Source organism: Passer montanus, unplaced genomic scaffold, assembly GCF_014805655.1.
Source record: "Passer montanus isolate IOZ18808 unplaced genomic scaffold, ASM1480565v1 scaffold28, whole genome shotgun sequence".
Classification (NCBI taxonomy): domain Eukaryota; kingdom Metazoa; phylum Chordata; class Aves; order Passeriformes; family Passeridae; genus Passer; species Passer montanus.
In genome coordinates this window covers 6983789-7006954 of record NW_024367483.1, presented here as the reverse complement: position 1 = coordinate 7006954, position 23166 = coordinate 6983789, and the positions used below count along the sequence as shown (strand labels likewise).

Genomic DNA, 23166 nt, shown 5'->3' with positions numbered 1-23166 from the left:
GATCACTTCTTGTTTTCTAGCATAGTGACAATAACGGCCAGGAACCCAGAAGCAGGCAAAAACCTGACCCTGACAGTCTCGTTTGCTTCTTTTTCTACTTAACAAACCTCAAAGTCCTTAAGTCCCATTATAAAATTCACCTTTATTTAGAATTTGCTTATCATCAGACAAAAGGGGGGAAAAAAAACCTGGTTATGAAGCCTTTGGCTTTGAAGATTTGGGGTTATCCTCATAAATCTCTAATGCAGAATTTTCAAAACCTAAGCCATATAGAAGAAGCTTGATTTTGCCTGGCTATAGGGAGGAACAATCCAACAACTAACTACAGGGTTTTCCTGTAATAATTCCATATTAATGGAATATCATGCAAGCTGTGTGCTATTTTATTGTAAAATTTCCATCAATGTAATTGGGAATCATATACCTGTCTAATTTAAGTAAGCTGAAGATGGCCTTCCTTTTAATACCTAAGGAAATGTACAAGTAATTTTTCATATTAGTTGCTCTGTCTTGTTTTCACATGCTCTTAATTATAGATTTTTAAATACAGCAAGTGAAATAAGAAGGTAGATCTACTAATGATAGAGAGACAGACAGTACATGAAGTCCAAAGCAACATGCTGAGCTTGCTTTCATAATTATACACTGTAATGATAAGGTATTTTGCTCCAGGCATACTATAAAGCAGCATATGACTATACTTAAAGCTACTTTAAATAATCTTCAGTTAACCAATAGCAAAGACGCATTTTCCCCAGAAACATACAAGAGCAATGTCCCTGGTTGACATTTTTGACAGTGATGTTTGGTGTAAATGAGATTAGAAGGTCAAATTTTAGTAAATCATTTGTGTACATCTTTTTTCCTATACTCAGGTTATTTACTAGCTTTCACACATAGTTGATATTTATTGTCCCTAATTTTAGGATGCTTGTGTTTTCTGCTTCAATAATGATAAAATCTGGTCAAGACAAATTACATCCCTAAAGTGGACCAACACCTAATGATTCATACTTCCCTAAAAGTTTTTAAGGGTGAAAATTCACTTTGAAAAGTCAACATCTAAAAAGCACTGCTGAACTGGGAGATTTAAAAACAGCCCTGTGTTGTTTTAATCCCACCTTTAGAATGCAGTTCTAAGGCAAGTTTAAAACCAGAAATGCCAAATGCTGCTATTCCTGAGATCAAGTAACACTATCTATTTCACTTGTCTTGAAAGTATTTCTGGTGCCATAAAAGACGAAAGCAAACAAACAGAAATCACCCAACCCAACCCAAGAGGCAGGATTACCAGGAAGCTTACCTAACTGGATAAACTGGGGGTCGCTTTTCACTCCAGGTCCTGCCCCAGTGCTCGCAGCCACTTCCACGCTGTATCGGATACCGGGCACCAGGGAGGGGATGACCACGGAAAAGGTGGTGCCATCCACTGTCTTGTTTATGTGGTATCGGCTCTCATTGCCAAGGCACCAAACCTGCAGGGAAGCACAAGTAAGTGTTCAAAATTCAGCTCTGAAGGGGAAGAAGAAGGGAAGTTGACACATTCTTTCCTTCTGGATGAAGAAATCTACACTTGGTCACTGTTCTAACATCTGCTGTCGTGGATTGCTGTCCTAAGCCCTCTATGAATACTGAAAAGACACTTCTTGTTCCAATGTGCTGGTCCAACTACTACCATTATTTGATGAGTTTATCACAATTCATTTAGGGTTCAACAAGTGCTAATGACACTACAAGCACAGAAGAAATGAGGGAAGCCCCACAGCCAAGAACTGTTCACATAAACAATTTCAATTAAATGAATTTGCAATTCTCTTCTTCAGGAATTAAGTGTCACATAACAAGTGCACAAGCAAGTCTTTCATCATATGACATCTTAAGAGAATTGATATTATGCTGGAATCAAAAAAGATTTAGGTTTTTCTTTTCTTTTATTTTTTTAAGATGGCAGCAAGGGGCAAATATTGAGTGATATGCTATCTTGTAATTGAGACAACAGAGCGATATCAGATCTCATTTTTTGGATGAGACCAAGATACAGTTCTAGTGACTTCAAATCACAACTTTATATATTACATCAATGAAATTAAATGGCTGGGAGAAACAATATGATGAGCTATCTTTATCTCTTTAGGCTTGAACCACTGATGTGGCAAATGCTTTTAGGAGGACGGCTGAACTCCCAACTGCTATTCAAGGTGAAGTAGCAGCTAATCTACATCTGCTAAAAAAAAGTCATGAAGCTGTACCTATTTCCTTTCTGTGCCTTTCCCACAAATGTATTGCTCTACAAAGAACATTTATTCAGGAAGTTAAATTAGTTAAATTCAATACTTTATCTGTAAAGAAGCAAACTTGGCTGAGAACAGCAGCATATCAGAACCTGGGCTGATTGTACACGGGAGGGAAGATTTTACTTTCAACATATGGAGCTCCTAAAAGATTTAGTACCCAGATAGCTGCTTTAAATCCCTCGTGCAATTCTGCTGCTGTGGAGATTGCCAGGTGAGGGGGATAGACTTTCACATGTAGAACAATTCTACAGCCCCTTCTGTAGAGCCCTTTCTGCCTGGACACTGGAAATTTTATCTCACCTTCAGGGCATGATAAAGACCCTTTTTCCTCCTCTGGATGCCATGGACTGCAACAAGGCTAGTGGGACACTGTGAGGATGTGAAATGCATTTTAAGTTCCTTTGAAATCGAATCCCAGCACAGGATATGTGTAAGCGCTGCTGCAGAGCAGGTCAGAGCACATGAAGAGAATCTACTTTTTGTATTCTGATACTATATAGAGACTATTTCAATCAGTGCTAGGGGTAAAATTATTACTAATACTGCTCTTAAATCCTAAAGGATGGGCACAAAAATGCTCTTATATAAATAAGAACTCAAGTGAGGAACAAAAGACTCAAATGTACATTTGGACTTAAGTCAGTTTCACAGAAATTATTACTGCTACCTTGTAAAATGATGCATGTGCAAACAACGAAATCCATTTATTATGTACTTGTGATCATGAAGTACTAATTCAGAAAAAAAAGCTTTTGTTCTTAGGTGCTTAAGTACGTGGAAAAATGCATGAAACAAGAATGTCAGGTCAAACATTAAGTTGTTCAGTACTTGCCATCCTACATTTGACTGTATACATAAATAGGCAAGTGAAAATGAACTTTTAGAATGCTATAAAAGAAGAATGAATTCACATTATAACAGACACGTAAGGGAAGAGAGAATTAGTAGAACGAGAGAATTTATAACTTTGTGTTAGGGAAGCAGAAAATTACTTAGGCTGTAAATTTGAATTTCTGGGGGTTTGTGTATGCTACTGACAATTCTTCAATTAAGATAGTATCCTTCTTCCTATTTATTTTATACTTTAATTAAAGTTGGTACACTCTTGCCTTTGATCTGAGTTGCTGAGAAAATAATGAACTGCCCCACATATGCTTTTTTTTTTTATTATTTTCTGAGAGAAAAGAGAAGCTAGGAAAACAAAAGGGGAAGAGAAAAGAAAAAGAGAAAATTTCACAAGTCTTCTATTTGAATTTTTTCTTGTTATTAGTTCTTAATCTAAAATCATCAGTTCTGCATTTCAGTGGTTTTTTTGACAAAAGCAGTAATTATATATAGCAACTTCAGTAGGAATGGCATACATATTTTCACAGATTTTTTTTTATGTCAGTTTTCTGTCCATGGTAAAAGCACAAAGGAAAACAATGGCTTCAGTGCAACAAATACAGATGCAAAATGTGCCACTGTGCCATCTACTGCTAGATAAGCACTACAGTGTGCCTGCTCCAGCACCTGGTAACCTGTCTCCTCAAAATCCTGGGATTTGGGGTATAGATTATAGCCACTTAGAAATGTGAATTTCCTGACTTTTGTCATTCTGTCATTGCAACCTTAACATTCCTCTGATGCAGTTTATTGTTGTAAATAATTCTCAAGGTCTGTCTTGAGAATAAAATAACTTCACAAGTATTTTTTCCAATTACATTGTATTATATATCCAAAACTAGGCCACAAACAGATTTTATTTTATCAGTTGACCCTCTGAAAAGGGTTTTATTATTCTAAATTGACCATGAAGCTTATAAATCTCTTCCCTTTCCCATTTTGACTGAGAAGAAAAAAAAAATCAGAATGAGTTTTGATGGCTAGGAATATAGGTTTATAGCACTGTGTTTAAACCTGAAAAATTGCAAAGACATTATAATTTGAAAGATTTTCTCAATAATGTGCATTTTCAGGGGGCTAAAATCAAAGCTCCTGCCCTTCCATGGCTACAAAGCTTACTTAATATCTACATTTAAAACACCTCTAGCTTGTTTAGGAAAAATAAACTTCATTTACTTTGCTATGTAAATTATCACCAAAAAATTTGAACTGCAAATACAGTCTGTGTTCACAAATAAATAACAAACAATAAATATTTTTAATGTACTTTCAATTTGTTAAAAATTAAATAACATAACGAGTACTGTGTTTGGAAGAAAAGAAAAAAAATCTCTATGCACTAATAGATTTATTATCATAGAATCACATTCTTTCCTTGAAAGTTTTCCATTTGTTTTAACTACCCAGTTACGCATAATTTACTCAGATCTTAACACTGTTAATTATTATCCCTGAGCTTTTCAACTCATTAAGCCTGTTTACATTTACTACCTTGGCTAGTGTCTTAGAGTCACAAAGTGGTTCTCAAACAGGTATGATTCCCTCTCTCCTTGTGTGTGCACTTCCCAAGTCATAATGGAGGCAAGGCAGGAGCTGTTTTAATTAAGAGTGTTGACCCTTTGCTTTGATTTATGGAGGTTTTTTTAACTGCCTGACACCACCTAGGCAGAATCACTAAATAAGGAGTTAGATTCAAAGCAGTGACTTTCTCGCCCATTTTCTCTGAGCAACCAGAAGATGGAGCCAAGCATCCACGAACAGCCCTTCCTTCCCTCACTACTTGGCCACGCTCCCTCTGCCAGGGAGCCCAGCCGTGCCAGCAGTACCTTATATTCCTGAACCATCCCGTTCTGGTTGTCCTCAGGGGGTGGCTGCCAGGTGACCACGATTGCTGTCCCATTCCCATCGTTCTTAGTTACTGAAACACTCTGAGGTGGAGCGCTAGGAGCTGTTTGTTCGGAAAGAAGAATGGAATGGTTATGTCTGTCACACCCACAAGTGAGTTTGTTCAAGTGGAAGATGGTTTCTGGGCTCTACAAATGCAATGTTTTCTACCCCACCCTTCACTGAGGGCAGTTTGTGCCCACACGATGAAGAGATACAGAAGGAAAATGTATGACCCAACAACCAGGCTCTGAGTTCTGCTGTAGTTTTGCTGTGCAGGCCAGGAAAAGTAACACTCCAAACTCTACTCTCAGATATCCATTACCTGCATGTCATAGTTCTGGGCACTGAATTCCTCACTGGTCTCAAATCAGCTCACCCAGGATCAATAGTCTAAATCTCAGTTCCTCTAGTGTGTAAAAAATAATGAGTAATACAAAACTTACTAAAATCTGGATAAAATGTGTTAGTATTAACATATTTATAATAATAATTAATATTTTGAATTTGAAATAATCCTTCTAAAAAGTGGATGCTTAGCTGACACTGAGTATGAACGCAGCTATGCACACCTTTTGAACCACGTGCAGCAATAAACTGGAGCTATACAGCATTTCTAAAGGGGGAGGAAGATAGAAAGGGGAAGGCTGCACATCTAGCAGAAGCACCAAAATCCCTATTCAGAGGCACTGGCCACCTTGCATACTTATCATGCCTGTGCAGCAACAAAGAGAAGAGCTTTATGAACCCTGTCTTTTTAGCACATGTATGAGATGGAAATACATAATTTAGTCCACTCTATCTGTTGCCCACATTCATCTTTCTATTTTGTCTCACTGATTGATCCACATATAAAAGCCTTCTAAAAACCATGGTTTTCATTCCCCCTGCTACACTGCTTTGATGATTTCTGTGGTGTCTGCTATCTACTCAAGATAGTGATTAGCAAGTGCTTGAATCTGACAGAAGTCACTTGTGACCAGCCCATGAACTCAGCAGGGAGGAGTGCACACACTGCAGGGAAGATAAAAAAGCGCATTTCTCATTGTGTGTTGGAGGGGATTTTTGCACATCCCTCTCTCTCTGTCTCTCATGCCTGGCTCAGAATATTTACTTCTGTGTCACCAAACAATTCACATAATGATCAGTCTCCTCTGCCACAGACTGCTGCTCTCAAACAGCATGCACTTCAAACAAGATCAAATAATGAACATATCAGAGGAAAGCTGGCCAGGCTGCTACTTCAAAAAGGAAAGATGAAGACAGTCTAGCTCCTACTTGCCTTCTTCCAGGGTCTTTGCAAATTTCACTTCACTGTCTGCTCCCTGAAACTCATTAAAGAAAGGGCGGGCCTTGATTTCATAGTTTACACCTTTCTTCAGCTCTGGAATGATAACACTGTTTTTGGTGGGAGTCCTCACTTCAAAGATCAGCCACTCTGATTCTCCATAAGATGCTGGTGTAGGTCGGTACAGAATTTTATATCCTTGAATATACTGGGATTGCTGGTCCACCTGGCAAGACAGCAGAACACAGAACATATCCATAAACAGGCAGGAACCAGGGGTGATGCCCATGACACCGTGCACGGCCCCTGGACTATCCCTCATGTTATTCAAAGTAAACATCACTGCCAAAGCAGATAAAGGCTCCTTGCATTACAGCAAATTACAGGCCTGACTCACAAGTGCATTAATCTCTGTGATGCTGGTAGAACTGTGCTGGTTTCCCAGGATTTAGGCAGGCATTAAAGGGGGATAATGAAGTTGTATAATATGCCTCAGTTCCATGAAATGAACAGTCTTTGCATCCATGGAGCAAAAGAGCTTGGCACAGGTCAGACTGCTGCAAAACTGAATCTGGAGAGCAGGGCTGGACATATGGGGAAAGGGAGATCTACAGTGCCATAGCTCAGGGTGATGAATATGGAGATCAAAGAGAGAGCCTGTCAACTCTCCTGAGGTGTGGAAACTTCCCAAAACCTGTGAAATGAGCACTGCTTCCTGCCTGCTCCTTTTTGGGGAAAGCAAATTGAGAGGGTGGCCCTCTGGCACTGTGGCTGTGGCTGGGCTCTGTCAGGGGCAGATCTCTCCAAAGAGTTCCTCCATGTCCACCCACTCAGTGGGAGGCCCTTTGCTAGAAGGAAAGAGCCAGGTTTCAAGAAGGAATATAAAACTCAGTTATGGTAACATGGATAAGACCTGGAAAAGCAAATCAAGCTGATGCTCAATAGTCCTGAGTGCTTTTCAAACTAAGGCAATTTTATACTAAATGTATGGAGAAAGAGATCTGAGTGTAATCAAGGGCAGATCCAATATGTTTGGCTATACCTGAAAGAGAAAGCTACCTTATACAACTGATCTTTTGTGGAACATTCACTATCTTTTTAACTGCTGGTTTCAATTTCTGATGAATAAGGAAGTCCAGTAACAACCACAATAAAATTTTTTAAGTGCATCAGATTTTCCTGTTTTCAAAAATCTCATACAATGCTATAATAAAACTGTGTGCTTGCAATTTTAATCGAAAGAGCAACACATTTCATTTTTAATAATCACATAAAGAATGCATGTGTTAGCTGAAACTGAGGTAATGCTTATTTTTGAAATTGCAGAGAAGCCACAGGCCACCCAAGAGACTGACAAAAGCTGCCTGTCTGGAAAAGGTTGTTCTGCAAGTAAAGGTCAAACAAAATTTGCTAGGAACCTGGAAGATGTTTTAATGCATTAGTTTAAAACAGGAGATTGCCTGCTGCAGGTGGCCGTACTGCAGGTGAGAGTGTAATTACTGTGCAGCACAGCAGACATTATTGCAGCATCGAGGAGCCCTGGGCGTAGATCAGGACTCCTCTGGGCTATGGCTCTTCTACAAAGTCAAAATGCCTTTTGTTCCTGTTCAAAATATTCTGCTTTGGCATGGCAGGAGCTACAGCCCGTGCTGTCCCACGCTACCCCTGACAATATATTGGAATATTCAGATGGAAGTCGCACAAAGACCTCAAAGCTCACTCCTTATGGTTTTATTTTTGTACATGATATAATTATATCCCCAAATGTTTCTTAATTCTGCATTCCATTTTCAAACTGATCATTGAGTTACATTCCTCACTCTCTCAGTTCCTCTGCTATGTCCTCCACGTGGCCAACCTTCTGCTTTCCTGCTGCCAGAGCAACATCAATATGACACTGCCTTTTCTACCTCTTCTCCCTGCACCAGGTGTACTTAGGGTACCACAGGAAGGAGAGGTTCAGATGATGGCTCCCTGATTTAGGTATGTTTGTCAGTGTGTCCGTAGCAGGGAGGTAACACTTTCAAAAAGAATTATGCAGTTTTTCTCTCTACAGGTGACTGACAGACAGGGATAACCATGTTATCCAATTAAGGAACTGATACATGTCCTACTGAAAGCAGTGGAAAGGCTTCAAATGATTTGACTTAGGAGGTCCTTTAGCTTCCAGAGGAGGTCTCTGAAACCCTTAGCTATTGTAAACAGCGCTCTCTATGGAGACAAAGATGGAGAAAATAACTAAAATTGAATGGAAAAGCAGAGCACAAAAATTTTTCCCAGGGAAAAACATTTGCAAGCATACAAAATACTCAGCTTCTTAAAGTGTGACCCCACTGCAGTGGAAGCAGGACATCTCAGCAGCACATATAACCACCAGCAGGGTACAGGTTTGTACTCACAGTCCAATGAACTTCGATTGAGGAGGAAGAAAGGATGGTAGGGTTGTGCAGGTGTAGCACCACGTCACCCAGCTCTCTCTGGACCTGCTTGTGATCCACACCTTGACTTGTTGGTGGAACATCTGCAATAATTTAAGATTCCATTCTCACAAGTACACATGATTGTTGAAATAAGTACATGTAAATACAATAAGTGCGTCAGAAAGTATATGATGCTATCACTATTGAAGTTGAACCTAAGTACTTCCTAAGAAAAAACTACATGAAGCATTTTCTTGAGCAAATCACCAATGTTTAGATAGTACCAACTCAAGACACTGCATTTCCTTTGACAGAAACGTGAGGGTAATGCTGCACAAAAAGACACACCACACTCAAGGATAGGTAAATAGCTACAGTAGCAACTCTTTATTCTTTCCTGCTGGGAAAACATTCTATTGCCCGCTGCCAATTCCAAGAGACCAGGAAACCTATAAAGAATAGCAAAAGCAGAAGCTGTATCTTTAGATAAATTCATGACAAACTTACTTGGTGTTACTACAAAATAATGTTAACAACCAGAGAAAAGATAAATTAGTCATAGGGCTGCAGCTTCTCTAATGGCAAGAGGCTTCTGTAAACAGGAGGCAGAGCCCAGTTGAGAGCTGTCTGGATTGTCTGATATTTGGTCTATCCTACAGCTGGACATTCATATGGATGAAGGGACCAATTCCTCTCAAAACACACAACAGTATGACGAAAACACATATTTTTTGCATATTGAGCCCTTGGAAAGCACATTTAACTGAAATGGAATGACTGTCAGATGTGTAAAATTTACAGGGTAATCACTAAGAGGGTGTCTAAAACATGCACTACAGAAAGCAGAGTAACAGTTTCTGTTCCAGGTTCAAATCTCACTCCTTGATCACCTCATTTTAAACAAATACCATGCTGACTACGGCTAAAATTCTGTGACTGGAAATTCATGAAAAGTACTTGCAGTGATTACTACTGAGGTTAATGTGTAGTCAGTGAGTGACAAATCTGGATTCTTTGCAAGCAACATCGGTAATAACAAAAGAACAAAAAACAAAAAAATCCTCCACTGAGTCACTGCTATATCTCCATGTAGTATGTTCTGCAAACAGTCCATTATCACAGTATTTCCCTCCTCCCAAAGTTTGAAAGCATTAAAGATAAAAGCTTCTGTTTGGGAGTATTGCCTAAATATCACCCTGCTCAGAATGTAACAGGAAAGCCAGTGGAATAATTAGTTCTAGGTTTGCTAGTCAGAGGAGATGAGTCATCCACAATATGGATCAAACTATTCACAGGCTCAGCCATTTGCACATCTGTGCTATAAAATGATATGTGCTCTCTTGTTCCAGCTCCAAGCTTCCAAGACAGGGACTGTCAGTGAAAACACCCAGGAATGAGGTTGTTACTGTCTGTAAAGTGTGAAGATGAAGGTATTAGGAAGGCAGTGCTGAAGGGATGCAGGCACTGAAGGCAGTAACCTACTTTTATCTTGGTCTGTGGAATGAACAAGCAGTTAGGACCAGACTATACCACCCTCATGACAAAAGCCAACTGGAAAGTTCTGAACTTTCTTAGCTAGACCACAATTTAAACAAAAATGAAATTATACTGGAAGAAGAGCAGAACTGATCTAAAGTTGACACTCAACACTTTTGACACATTTCTTAAAATTGGAGAAAATTTTGTGTTAGTTGTTATTTTCACTGCGATATTGTGTGGCTCTTGGGTTTTCAGCTCTACTAGGTACCCAGAGAACAGTGGAGCTTTTCCATGTCATTATAAACCATTCAGCTGAGTGTACAGAACATTTGCTGTTTCTCAGAATCAGGTCAGTAATCAGTTGGTTTGGGACAGACGCAATACTTCTCATCTCCAGAATGAAACTATGCTACATGAAAAACAGGCTTGTGCAGCTCTAGTCCCAGAAATCAGGAATCACTAAAAGGTTATTAAATCTCTCCCTGGTAACAGACTTAGGAACCTGTGCAATCCTGATTTTCCATGGGGCTGTGACTCTGCTGTCCATACATATCCACTGAAATTGTCAGCCATCAGGAGAAATGCATAATACCAAAAGACAGCAATGTGAAACTGGTCACTCCCCAGGGGAGATGAGAAAGACTTGCTTTCAGACCAGCTACAGAAAACATGAGAAGTCACCGAAGAAAAACACTTTGTTTCCTTTAGAGAACTTCCTTTCAAAAACTAACATGTACTTAATTACACAAACAAAGAAACAAACATACAACACAGACACTCTTAATAAGCCAGTGGGTCAATTTCTCCAGTAAGTAGGAAGATCAGAAAAACAAACAAACAAAAAAATACAATCTCTAGCACTTTTTCTTTGAAAAAGAGTGTGTCCATATTTCCCCTTCTTAAGAATCAAACCTTTTCTACTGGAAAAATGCAGGCTTCAGAGCTGCAATGCATTATTCCCTGTACATCATCCTAAGTGTCATTTACTGGCAACAGTGAATACAAAGATAGTTTTAATTTTACATAGCTGGACTCAATCCATAGCTGGACCTCAGTCATAGCTGGAGTCAGTGGGTGACTCCTTCATTCACTTCTACCCAGACTTTTCTTCCACTTGGCTATCTGTAAGCACTGCTTTCTACCCTGTATTACTTCCAAAAGTTGTACTCTGGAAACACTTGTAACACACTGCCAAAACCTCTTTACTTGTTCATGATGCCAAATTCCTTCAAATTTTCAACTTTTCTCTTTCCTATTGCAGCAGAAGATTGCAACTTAGATTACATGCTGTTTCTTTCCCTGTCTCAGTCTTAAGCCTTATTTGATTCACTGGACACAGTAATAACATTTCCATGGAATGTGAGGATTTGTATGGGAACTCAAAAACACAGGGATTACTTTGGTTGCTAGCAAGAGCTATTCTGCAGGTTGTTACTACCTTTGGATAAGGGATACTAGGGTTCCCTTAGGCAATGCAACATGCTGTCAGAGTCTGTGTTATAGAGAAATACAAGTTTAAGCACCATATTTTACTGCAGTATATATTAAAGCCAAGATAGGTAGACAGTCCAAAGCTACCAGAACTCGTGCATCTGGTATTGCTTAGTCAACTTGTGGCAGCTGCTGTGGACACCCAAAATTTCGGTATCAAAAACCTACCTTGAGTTTTCACTGGGTCAGATATTTGGCTTGGGTCGCTCAGCCCATATGCATTAGCTGCTCTCACAAGGAAGAGATAAATTGCATTAGGTTTTAGCCCTTTAACTGCAAAACTCTCAGTTTTCACATTTTCAGCTACAGTTTGCCAGCTGCTCCCTGATGCATGGCTAAGGATAAAACACACAACAGCAGGTTAGCATGTGGCTCTTTAGCAACACATTACATGTAAACAGAGACAGCAAGATCACACGAGACTCACACACCTGAAGGCCTCAATTATGTAAGAGGTTGGTGTTGCACCTGAATTCAAATTAGGTTGCCATGACAATGTTACTGTATTTCTGCTGACATCTGTAACCTCAGGCTTTGATGGAGCACTAGGAATCAAGTTTGGGTCAGTGGGTCTTGGTGGCTGCACTGGGACTCCAAACTCTGATAAAAGAAGAGAGAAACACTGAGTATGGACAGGAAACAGCTGTAAGTTAAATGCTGCTCACATCTGCACTGGCAATTTATGACAGAGTCGGATAACATCTACATTTCAATTTCTGGTTTTCCTTAATGTATTTTCTCCTAATGGAGTTACCTTGGACCTCTATGAAAGCGCTCCATGTCGCTTCACCACTTGGGGTTGAGGCAATGCAGGTGTAGCGGCCGGTGTCGCCCAGCTGAATGGGAGAAGAGAAGAATAAATATTTGAAACAATCAGGCACTCAGTGAGCTAGAAAAGCAATTACAGCTCTCCACGTTCCCCCATGAATATGGATAAACGTATTAGCCTGCAAAAACTTTGCAGCAGTAACTCCTTCTATTAGAAGTTACAATTTTGACAAAAACAAAAATGGGTGTTTATTTCTGAGCAGTCACAAAAGACTCAGAAGTAGTGCAGATTCTAATTTAATGTTAACTATTCTGTAATGAGCAAACTGAAGGCCATTTCCTGTAGCATTTATTCCTTACTCTGCAGAGGTCCTAACAACTAAATTGAGAAGGAACTTGGATGACAAGACCCCATGCAACTGTCAACTTTCTACATAAATAATGCCGGGGGATTTGTCAGGACTGGAGAACATGTCATCCTTAAAGCAAAGCTTAAATATTGCACAGGGTACATATGGGGCTCCCTGTGTTAGTATAAATTTCACTCTACAGCAGACCCAAAAAAGAATCTCCATATGCTATCCTCATCCAGTTCTCTGTGTTGGATTATTTGTCCATATGTGACTTAATCACATTTCAAAAGTGTTTCTTTTTTTTTTCCTCAAAAAGAAATGCTATCCTCCTCAGGTCCCAGCCTCAGCAGTTGAACTGAACGGAAGTGATCAAAAATCAGAGATTCAAGCTCTAAGCCAGTCTAACTTGTAATTGGCAGTAGGGCAACTCTAGGGAATATGGTAAAGTGATGTATTCAGCCTAATCTAAAAAAAAAAAAAAAATTACTTCATTTCAAACCACAGAAAAGATAGCAGAGAATATCTAGTATGCTACAACTTCCATTTTAGAACATTTTAAAGTGTGCAATGCATGACCAGCAGCAATACTGGCCAGGTACTATAAGTCCCTGAGGAAGTTGGGTATTTGACAGGTTAACAATTTTAAGCTATGTTACACTGATGAGTGAGCATGTTTAAACACTAAAAGCTCTTATGAAAAGGCTGTGTACATGGTTCTATTACTGCACATGCTAAACAAAGGTTTTCTTTATAAACATTTGAATTAACTATATAATTTCAATCTATTAGTGCTAAAGCCCAAATAATGTAATGATTTGTCTTACTAAAATACATTCCCCTTTATGTTTTAAGTACCAAATAATTCCCTTAATTAATACCTCTTTAGAGTATTTTTTTGTTATGAAAATAATGTGCCCTAGGCAAGTATTAAGCATAAAGAATGTACTATCTGAAAATACGAAGTATCAAATATTTTAGTACATTTATGTAACCTTTCATTAATTCTAAACATAGGGTTTACTGCATCAAAAATGCCTGGAGGTGGAAGCACAAAATGAAACAAAACAAGAAAAACCATTTGCCAGTTCAGGCTACCTTGGCATATCTGATCTGCAGTGCTCCTGTCTCCAGCTGCTTGATGCGAGAGTCTTGGGTGGAAATGAGGATCCCATCCTTTTTCCAGAGGATAGTGGGCATTAAAGTGCCTGTGGCCACACAGTTCAGTACTAAAGTACCATCCACAGCTACAGTCTGATTCACAGGACCCTGCCGAATGACAGGGGGCGGCCGGTCCGCAATCACTGCCAGGAGAAACATCAGGAAAGGCATTTCTGCAACTGGAAGCAATTTTCTAATCATCTAAGCAACAGCAGTTGCTTGAGGCTTTGAAACAAACTAAAAATAATTAAACAAGTAATTAAAGTTGGAGGCATGCATTATTCAGGGCAGGGTGCATTATAATGATGCACAGCTAGGGATGTTTAAAATGATACACAACACAATATTTTCAGAACAGAGAAAGGATTGCATATTACACACTGCTATCCTCCAGGCATTCTCCAAGTCCAATGTCTTTATGAAGTGATAATGGAAAAAGAAAGGACTTCCCAGATTCTTTGGCAAGGCACAGATTTCACCTTCTCCATCTTTCACCACTGCCAGGCCTGTGTAACACAGCTCATACTTCCAGCATTTAAAGACAGAGAAAAAGGAGGCAGGCAATCAGGGGGTAACCTCACAAATACCTACTGCTTAAATAACCACTTTTTATGTGCCACCAACTCATCTTGGTGCTGTGTCATAATCGTGAGATGCCCAGCAGTAGGGTAAAGCTAATACAAATTGACAGAACCATTTTGGAAAGATTTCTTCTATGAAATATTTTTCCAGTAGTTTCTGACCTTTATGAGGACTTCAGAGCCACAAAGAAAGTCCCACAATCCCATTGTCTATGTCAATTTTAGTGCATTTTTCACACAATGGAAATTAAGTGCTATTGATGGGTTATTTAATTATACTGCACAGAAAAAAATAAACCAGTCTCAGTATTCACTGAAAAAAAAGAACGGTAGTATTCCATTATTCAGAAAAGAGGTAAAAGTGATCTTGTTGTATTTTGGAGATCTGCTTTAGCCATAGTTTTAAATGTCATAAATCTGTTCAGCAGTGGCATGGAGCTCGTGTAACTTAAAAACTAGTTTGGTAGCTGAAATATAAACCTGAAGTTCTGATAATCTGTGAACATTAGATATTTCTAAATTACTTTTCATAACAACAGACAGGATGTTAGCACTGGGTTATTTTTGGCTAAATGCCAACTCCCATAATTTCATTTGCATGTTCAAATGACACCCTGTTTTCAACTGTACTATTTATCCTTTAGTTCTTGTCCCAACCTGTTGCTACACACTTTAAGGCCATTAAAATCCTTCTCTGCATAGACAGACAAAATAAGCCTACATATAATTTGCATTTGACTTTGACAAGTTTGTAAAGAACTTTGCAGTTGGCAAAGGTAAGGAGTTGACTGATCTGTGCTTTATAGGAGAAACCTAATGACACAAATTCATGGCTGATTTAAGTCCACTGAAGCTGATGGCAAATCCTCCTACCTTTAGGAAAACCATTCATAAATATATTCTAATACCTTTACAAATACCCAGCATATTCTGCCCCCACTTTTATAGAAGTACCAAAAACTGTCCCAAGAAATTTTAAAAACGCATCTACTCATCAGATCAATCCCGAGAATATAGTAAAGAAAATGCACTTAAAATTATTTCCAAGTTCAGATGGCATAGGTCACTAGCAGAAAACTGTTGTAAATTTACTTCTCACCCTGCCATGGCCTTCTTCCCAGTGAAAAAAATTGAAAAAAGAGGATTGGGAAATGTGGCTTACAGTTTGTGAGGAGCCAGAAGGGATGTAGCCCTATTCCTCCTATGTCAGTCCAGGGGGAGGGGGAGATAAAGCAGCAATTTTATACTACAGGTTCACTGCATGTTCCTAGTACTTTATTATTTCTATGTTTTCTGTAGGGCAAAAGGCTATTTTATGGAAACTTCTCAGACAACAGCTTCCCTCTGATCAAATCCTCTCTCATCCTCTTCCTCTGTAAATGCTAAGATTAGCATTTTCCCTGTGTATTTCTGCTGTTAAAAATAAGAAGTATTTCTGATAATTGGCAAACTGGCCTCACATTACTTCTTGCAGTCATGCTCCCTGTAGCTTTCTCATCTTGTATTTCTTCCTAACTACTCCTAAAAAGGGATGTATAATTTCTGTTATTCTGCTGATCTCCATACAGGTTAATATTTTTTTCTTCCTAGCTAAAACAAACTATTAAGAAACAGGGAAAAAACAGGTAAATGGAGGTCTAAGCAAATGGCTACAAAATAAAAGGGATAAAGAACCAAGCAGCAAGAATCTGAAAGCAAATTAAATCAAGTGGGAGAAGCTAAAAAAGAGTCAGATAAAAATTAACAGATCTGACAAAAATCCATATACTGAATATAATTGCCAAGTACAAAATGGAAATATAGAGTTACACATAATCCAGAATTGTAAGCCCCTGACAGAGATGGCCAAACCAGGATTTTTATGTTCAAAGAAACATGCAATCCACATTTATGCAAAACAGATTTCAAAGTAGTATCACATCACTGCACTGCTGTCTTCAAATAAAAATAAAAAACTTGGAAATGATAAAATGAATCTATGATTACCATCTGTAACTTCCAAGTAGGCTTTTGTTATGATACTTCCTGCAACATTTAAAGTCTGGCAGATGTAGTAGCCCACATCAGATCTCTGGACATTGGTGATGGTGAGATCTCCTGTCTGGGAAACTGAAAATCGGCTGGATGACTGAGGGGGCTGGTATGAGAAAAGCAGATTCTAAAAGATGTAAAGGAAAGAAAGTGGGGAAAAAATAGGTTAAATAAATTCAAATATCACTACGCATAACTTTAATATAGCTAAACAAATTAATCTCTTCATATTATACAGAAAACATTCTGCTCTTCATTTATTAAGCATGTCTATACCACAATGTGCATAGCTTCTGTAGGACTTTTTAATGGTAAAATAGGTGCAGATGTACACACAGAATTGTGTAAGACTTTCGAGACTGCTCTAACACTCTCTAAGATTGATACTGGACTTTGCACCAAGTGTAACAGAGTCTAGTGAACATGTGAAATGTAAAGATACCACAATGGTGCAAGCAACTGTGGTGAACCTCAGTAATTTGCTTCAATGTTCTTTTTTAGAACTTGCTCCAGGGCATTAGTTTGCTTTCATTTAAATGCAGATGGTGGTTTACTTATCTGTATTTTAACATTTGCCTTCCTACAAATGGAGCATTTTTTTTAAAAAAGAGATGCTCTGTAGGTCTCTCTGAATAGAGTGTGTTTTATGAAAAGTCGTATATTACTGAATTAAATTCTATACCTATTTAGATAGTTTGGGTATGAAGTACATAGTGTTTACCAAAAATCAGCTGGGGGTTGAATTTCTACCTCTGGCTGAACAAATTGTGAATAAGAATACTTTAATATCACGGAAGGAATGTTTATCTCTTTTTCTTGGCTAACAACACCTTCCACTTCCAAAAATTGTCCAAAAGAATGGGGGACAATATTCTCCAGTACTAGCAAACCCCATTCTCGACCTCCTCTTTAATTTTTCTCAACCATCACAAGTGGTCACCAGTCAGCAGAGTAAAAAATGAGTGGAAAAAAAAGAGGTACTAGACAACATGTGGCTAAATAAATAAAATAAAAGAAAGAAAATAAATAAAATAAAAGCATAATATACTGCTGAATGTATATGGCTGAATATATACCACTGGTCACCAGTCTAGTTGTACGTAGGTATTCAGACAAAAATGTTGCAAATGGAATAAAGCAGCCCATCTCCAAGTGTTCTCAATTTCTCTGCCCTATTGTTTTGTAACACAAAGAACCCTGTCATATACTCTTGCACCATTCATTCCTTCATTCACAGGAAAACCAGCATCCCATATTCCTTCTTTCCTTCCAATAAAGAATACTTTGTGTCACATACCTCCTTCAAAAGATGACTGAAAGAAAACTGCAATTCTCTTGCTTTGCTATATTGTGTTTCACCCACTAGCTTTCAAGATCCTTTACAAAGAAGATGAAAATAATTTTCCCTCCCATTCAAATGAGGAACTTGGGAGTAAAAGTGACCTATTCAGGTATGTCTGTCAGTCAACTGATGGAGCTGGAAAGTAGTTCTCCTCAGCCCAGAACCAGAGTCCTACCCATGCAGTGATGCAGATCAATGCAGCAAATAGTTTAGTTTGCCAGAAACTCAAAAACAGATGGCGAACTAACAGCTGCACCATAAAACCAGAGCCAAACTTTCTGAAAATTTGGGAGTTCAACCAAATTTCAGCGTAAGTCATGCCTCCAATTCTTAAAAGTTCTCCCTGTTAGGTGAAATAGATTATCAGAGTAGTGAAACATGGAATGTTTCTAGTAGATTCACGTATTTATTTTTATATTCATGGAGAAAACAGGAGACAGCAAAACATACATCTTTTCTAGTAAGACTGACATCACCTAGCGTGCACATGCCTTAGAAACAAAGAATAGGTAACCAGCATCTCCAAGCTCTAAACTTGTTTTCCACATCTTTAAAACAACAATTAAAATACTTTTCCCTCGTGTGAAACCATTTGTTGAAGAAACTGCCAGGAAGGAGGACAGAAAGGCTGTTTCACCTGACTCCCTTCTCTCCGCCAGAAGATGGCTGGCTGAGGGTTCCCAGTTGCTTCACACTGGAAAGTCACCGTTCTCCCCAGCGCAGCCACCTGGTCTCGAGGCTTTACAACAAACTGTGGAGGCTCTGAAAGGAAAACACCAAAAATAAATTAATCACACTGCCATCAGCTGATTTGAAAGAACAATTTGCCTCCTGAGTTTTAATGGTATAAACCAGAACAGTTAAAGTTTCTTTAATGAGGAGAGGCAGCACAAAGACACATCAGTCTCTAACAGCCACAACTTCAGCATCGCTCAGATCATCTTTTCTGTCTGGACCTCCCAATTAAAACTCTGACTGTGCAACATCTGCTTTTAGTGCTTACCCAGTGTACAAGGAAATGAGTCCCACCAGCTTGATGAGACAACTTGCAGAGCAACAGTCACCAATACAAACAAATCTGCTACAATTTAGTTTTTAAAGGGAGGAGTAGGGTGTCAAGCCAGAATGGAGAAAACTTTGAGGGACAACTGGCCCAGAGGTCACACTTTGTTAAGGGCTTCAAGACACACTGCTGAGTAACTATGAATTCAGGCTTACACACACAAAACTTATCATCTCTGTATTAGGAAAGCTTAGGAGAGAAAAAGCACTTAAGTGCTTATACAAGAGACATTGTGAAGTCATGATCTTAAAAAACTTGAAGTCAAAAGCCCAAGAAATACTATTCAAATTATGACCACTTAAAATCTCCAGTTCAAACACACTGAGAAGGAATGAATTTAAAGGAACAGCAGAGCTAAATGTCTTTCTCATTTACATACACAAGAGCATGTTCAAACAAAATATATATGCAAATGAAGGCAAATTTGAAACATCTGCTCAGTCTAACATTATAAATACTGCCAGCATTGTTTGATTTATACTGACTTCAACAACCCCTTCATCCAGTAGTAAGTAGAATGTCAAAAAATCATGTCAGTCACATTAAAAAAAATCAGCATAGATGGCATTGCTAGCTATGATGCTAGCACAGAACAAAATCGAGCATGTTCTATAGGCTGATAACTCTTGCTTCTTGAAAAATGTGCATTAAATTAAAGCCTGTTTATTTATTAATTTCTATTTTTTCTGATCATCTGCCTAAAACTAATTATGCTCTCCCTCTTCTTTGGATTGAGAATAAAGAGAATGTTTTGTATCTGACTTTAGGAAATCAAATTATTTTGATATTCATTTCCTTTTTTTCCCTTGTGAACACTGATGTTTTCACAAGATTTTCCTTTTAAAACAGTGCAAAATATGTAACTCAAAGATGTGTTTTGCAAACATCAAGTGGCAGTGGCTTTATCTAGAATAAATTCAGTAACACTTAAGTCCTCCTTTGAAAAAAAAATGCTTTCAGTGTTCCTGTGGGCAATTCTTTCATTATCTGTTCCCTCTGCCTTGTGTCTACTCTCTGGTAAGCTCATATCAAAATATATTCTTCCTATGCCGCTCCTGCTTTGAGAGGAATTTGTGAAGCATAACGTTATTGTCTATATTTGGATGCAAATGCTACCTTTCCCAGCATTTCCTTAGATAAGAAACTATGCAAAGCAAAGGTAAGATTGACCTACTGTAATTAGCTGACTTCAAAACATTTAGCTCTGAAGCGTTCAACCAGTACCTTGGAAGAAGATGTGGGAAGAGTTTGACATGACAGCACATTTCTTTTGGGAGGGAAGGAGGGAGAACTGGCTGGGGGTTTGCCATGGGGTTGTGAGGCATGGGGAGGGGGGAAATGGAGATGAGGGTGAAGCACCTCTGTTATGCTACTAGATTCTAGTAACAAGAATAAATTTAGCATACAGTTACATGTAGGGCTTGGCAGGTTCTGCACTAGCCACTGACACAATGCCACGCAATGTGGAACTGGGGGTCTCTAAACCCTGTGCTAGTGCAGAGGATTTATGAGGTTTCAGATTTTGTTGAATTCAAGGACAGGTACAACTATAAAGAAAATAAAATGGTTCTGACCACTGGACAAATAGCTGGATGGTTGTGATTATAGTACCTCAAGATGACCATTCAGGGACTACTTACACAAAAAGGAAGGGGAATTTACTCTTATAGGCAGCCATGGTAGAATTTATAAAACATAAACAGGTACATATTTCTCTAAGTATTATTCCAAATACATATTTTGTACGGATACTACTCTAAAAATATATGCATATTGCCCATATATGTATTCTAAATCTATTGCAATTAAGGTAAGTAATAAAAATCTTATTAGCTTTAATGTTAGAATAATTAAACAGGGTTAAGTAAAACTATTATTAAATTCCATTCTGTGTTAACTGTACTGAAAGCTTTTTCACTACCTTTTTTTTAGTATCTTTTAGTTTGATTTCACACCTTGAGTCACATACATGTGGTATGTAATGATGACATAAAGATGCCAAAATAATAAATTCCCATAAGAAAATAACAGCTTCTATCCTAAAAACTTTTTAACCAAATACAATTTTTTAGCATACTTTGAAGTTCAACCCATGCAGTCACTGAAGAAAGGAGACATTAGGATTTTATTTGCCACATCATATAAAAACAGACAGAAAATTTGCAACCCATTACCTTTCTCTTTGCCATTAAGTTACCCATACTTCATGCAGAATTTATTCTGTTCGATGTGTCTTGCCAATAACAAGTAAAAGATGGGAGCTGAGTGGTTGGAGGACATGGAAGGGGATGGATGGGAAGGGGAGGAGAAGTTCCCGTCACAGTGAAACGATGACTAGAAGATGGCCAATAAAATTTCAACTTACCAGACACAACTAAAAACAAAAACAAAACAAAAAGAAAACATGGAATAAATAAAATTGAACAGATATGAAACAAAGCAAAGAATAAAGCAAAATTTAAAAAAAAAATTAAAAATGGATCCTTGGTAAGAACGTTAGAAAGAAAACACACATTCTGATATATGAAAAATAGGTTTATAATGTTGAATAACATTTTTATATTTTGATTTTTAAACAGCAATCTCTATCATATATTGAAAAGTAGGTGGTAGAGGAAAATGGGTAACAGACTGAAATGCTGGCCAGGCAGTCTGGGTTCTACTCCAAGCCTTTCTAATGAACTGATGTGTACCTTCAGTAATTTTTTTCCCCCCCACATTATTAATATGCATCTGCATCAAGATTTTTACATAGCAAAATTAACTTAAAATCTCCAGTAAATATCAATCTGCAACATTGCTGAAATGGAACAGTAATATTTACAGCCTTTCTAAAGCATCAAACATTTACAAATGGAATATATTTTTCTGAAGCTAATAGCTGTTAAAGAAAAAAGTTTTTAAAAAATGAATAATATGCTAAGACATTTAGACCACACACAAATCTCTTTAGTATAAGATTGCTGAGTCAAGATCATAAGGCTCACTAATAAACTGTAAATGCAAAGTATATCACAATTAAAACTAGTTTGAAAAGATTCTTAACTCTTTTCTTTGTCCCCCAAACCAGAATTTCATTAAAATATTCAAAACAAAATAGTTATTGCAAAACATTAGATTTTTCAACAGAAATGATCAGTGGTAAATTATCAAAGATTAAATTATCCTTCAACCATTGTTCAAAAATTTCATAAACTTTGGAATGGCTCAGATCCTGGCAAAGTAACTTTGCTTATAGCAGAAAGGCATGTTAGAAAGTATTCCAACCTCATATCAGTTATGGAAAGAATAGATTGGAAAAAAACCCAAAAAACCCAGAAGTAATGCATTTTGAAAATATACACAGATACTGAACAAAAAAAAGAAAAAGTTAATAAAAATAAAAGGCTAGTTGGTGATAATTACAGTAAAGGTTCAAAAAGATATAAAAAGGTATTTTTTAAACACATGCTACACTTTGGTCTTATCACTTTATGCTGAGAGTAAACCAGCTCGAGCTCAGCATGAGCACACTTTCATATCGAGTAGCTAAGCACCCTCAATTCACCATCCTCTGATAAACGCATGCAGGAAACCAATAACATCCACTTTGCCAACATTCATTAGGCATGAGGAATCCTGGCCTCCTGCTCTAATAAATACAGAGGACTCCAGGTGTATTATCAAAACGAAGCAGAAGGAGAATCAGATAGAATATCTGAATTTGGAACATGTTGAAGACAAGAACCTGCAACTGCATATGCCAAACTCAGATCAACCAGATTTGAGTTTTATAAGAGACTTTTTCTTTTCCAGGAAATAATCTCAAACAGAGGAAGTTTAAAGTACCATTTTACAAAGATCTGAGTTTTAAAGAATTATTCTGGATGTGCATTAGCCTTCTTTAAAAGGTATTTCTCAAAAAGAAAATCAGTGTGCATTACTCTGCTTAGATTATCTGTAAATCTACAATTCCTAACAGGAGTGGCCAAGAAATGCTACACATAGCATTTCTCCTGAGAGAAATCTGCTCTTCCTCATGATTCAGCTCCCAGCTACTCTTGTTTGTGTGTAAGCCTATATTTCCCAGTAACCATTGCTTTTTAACTGAAAAGCTCTTTACGAACTTGCAAACTGGAAGTGCTCTCGA

The 23166-nt window shown here is 38.0% G+C and overlaps 1 protein-coding gene across 4 annotated transcripts in view; it reads right to left on the bottom strand.

Annotated features, from left to right (window-relative positions):
- ROBO1 (roundabout guidance receptor 1) overlaps window positions 1-23166 on the bottom strand; it is a 634903-nt gene that overhangs the window by 43440 nt on the left and 568297 nt on the right. For 3 of the 4 annotated variants that reach the window (XM_039713255.1, XM_039713254.1, XM_039713253.1), the window contains 11 exons: window positions 21403-21411; window positions 18612-18736; window positions 16588-16759; window positions 13958-14163; window positions 12496-12577; window positions 12173-12341; window positions 11910-12076; window positions 8751-8872; window positions 6346-6577; window positions 5006-5127; window positions 1304-1475 (listed from right to left, as the gene is read on the bottom strand). In XM_039713255.1, coding sequence (XP_039569189.1) covers window positions 1304-1475; window positions 5006-5127; window positions 6346-6577; window positions 8751-8872; window positions 11910-12076; window positions 12173-12341; window positions 12496-12577; window positions 13958-14163; window positions 16588-16759; window positions 18612-18736; window positions 21403-21411 — 1578 coding nt within the window. The remainder of the gene's footprint in view (window positions 1-1303; window positions 1476-5005; window positions 5128-6345; window positions 6578-8750; window positions 8873-11909; window positions 12077-12172; window positions 12342-12495; window positions 12578-13957; window positions 14164-16587; window positions 16760-18611; window positions 18737-21402; window positions 21412-23166) is intronic. The other variant, XM_039713252.1, reaches the window with a different exon arrangement.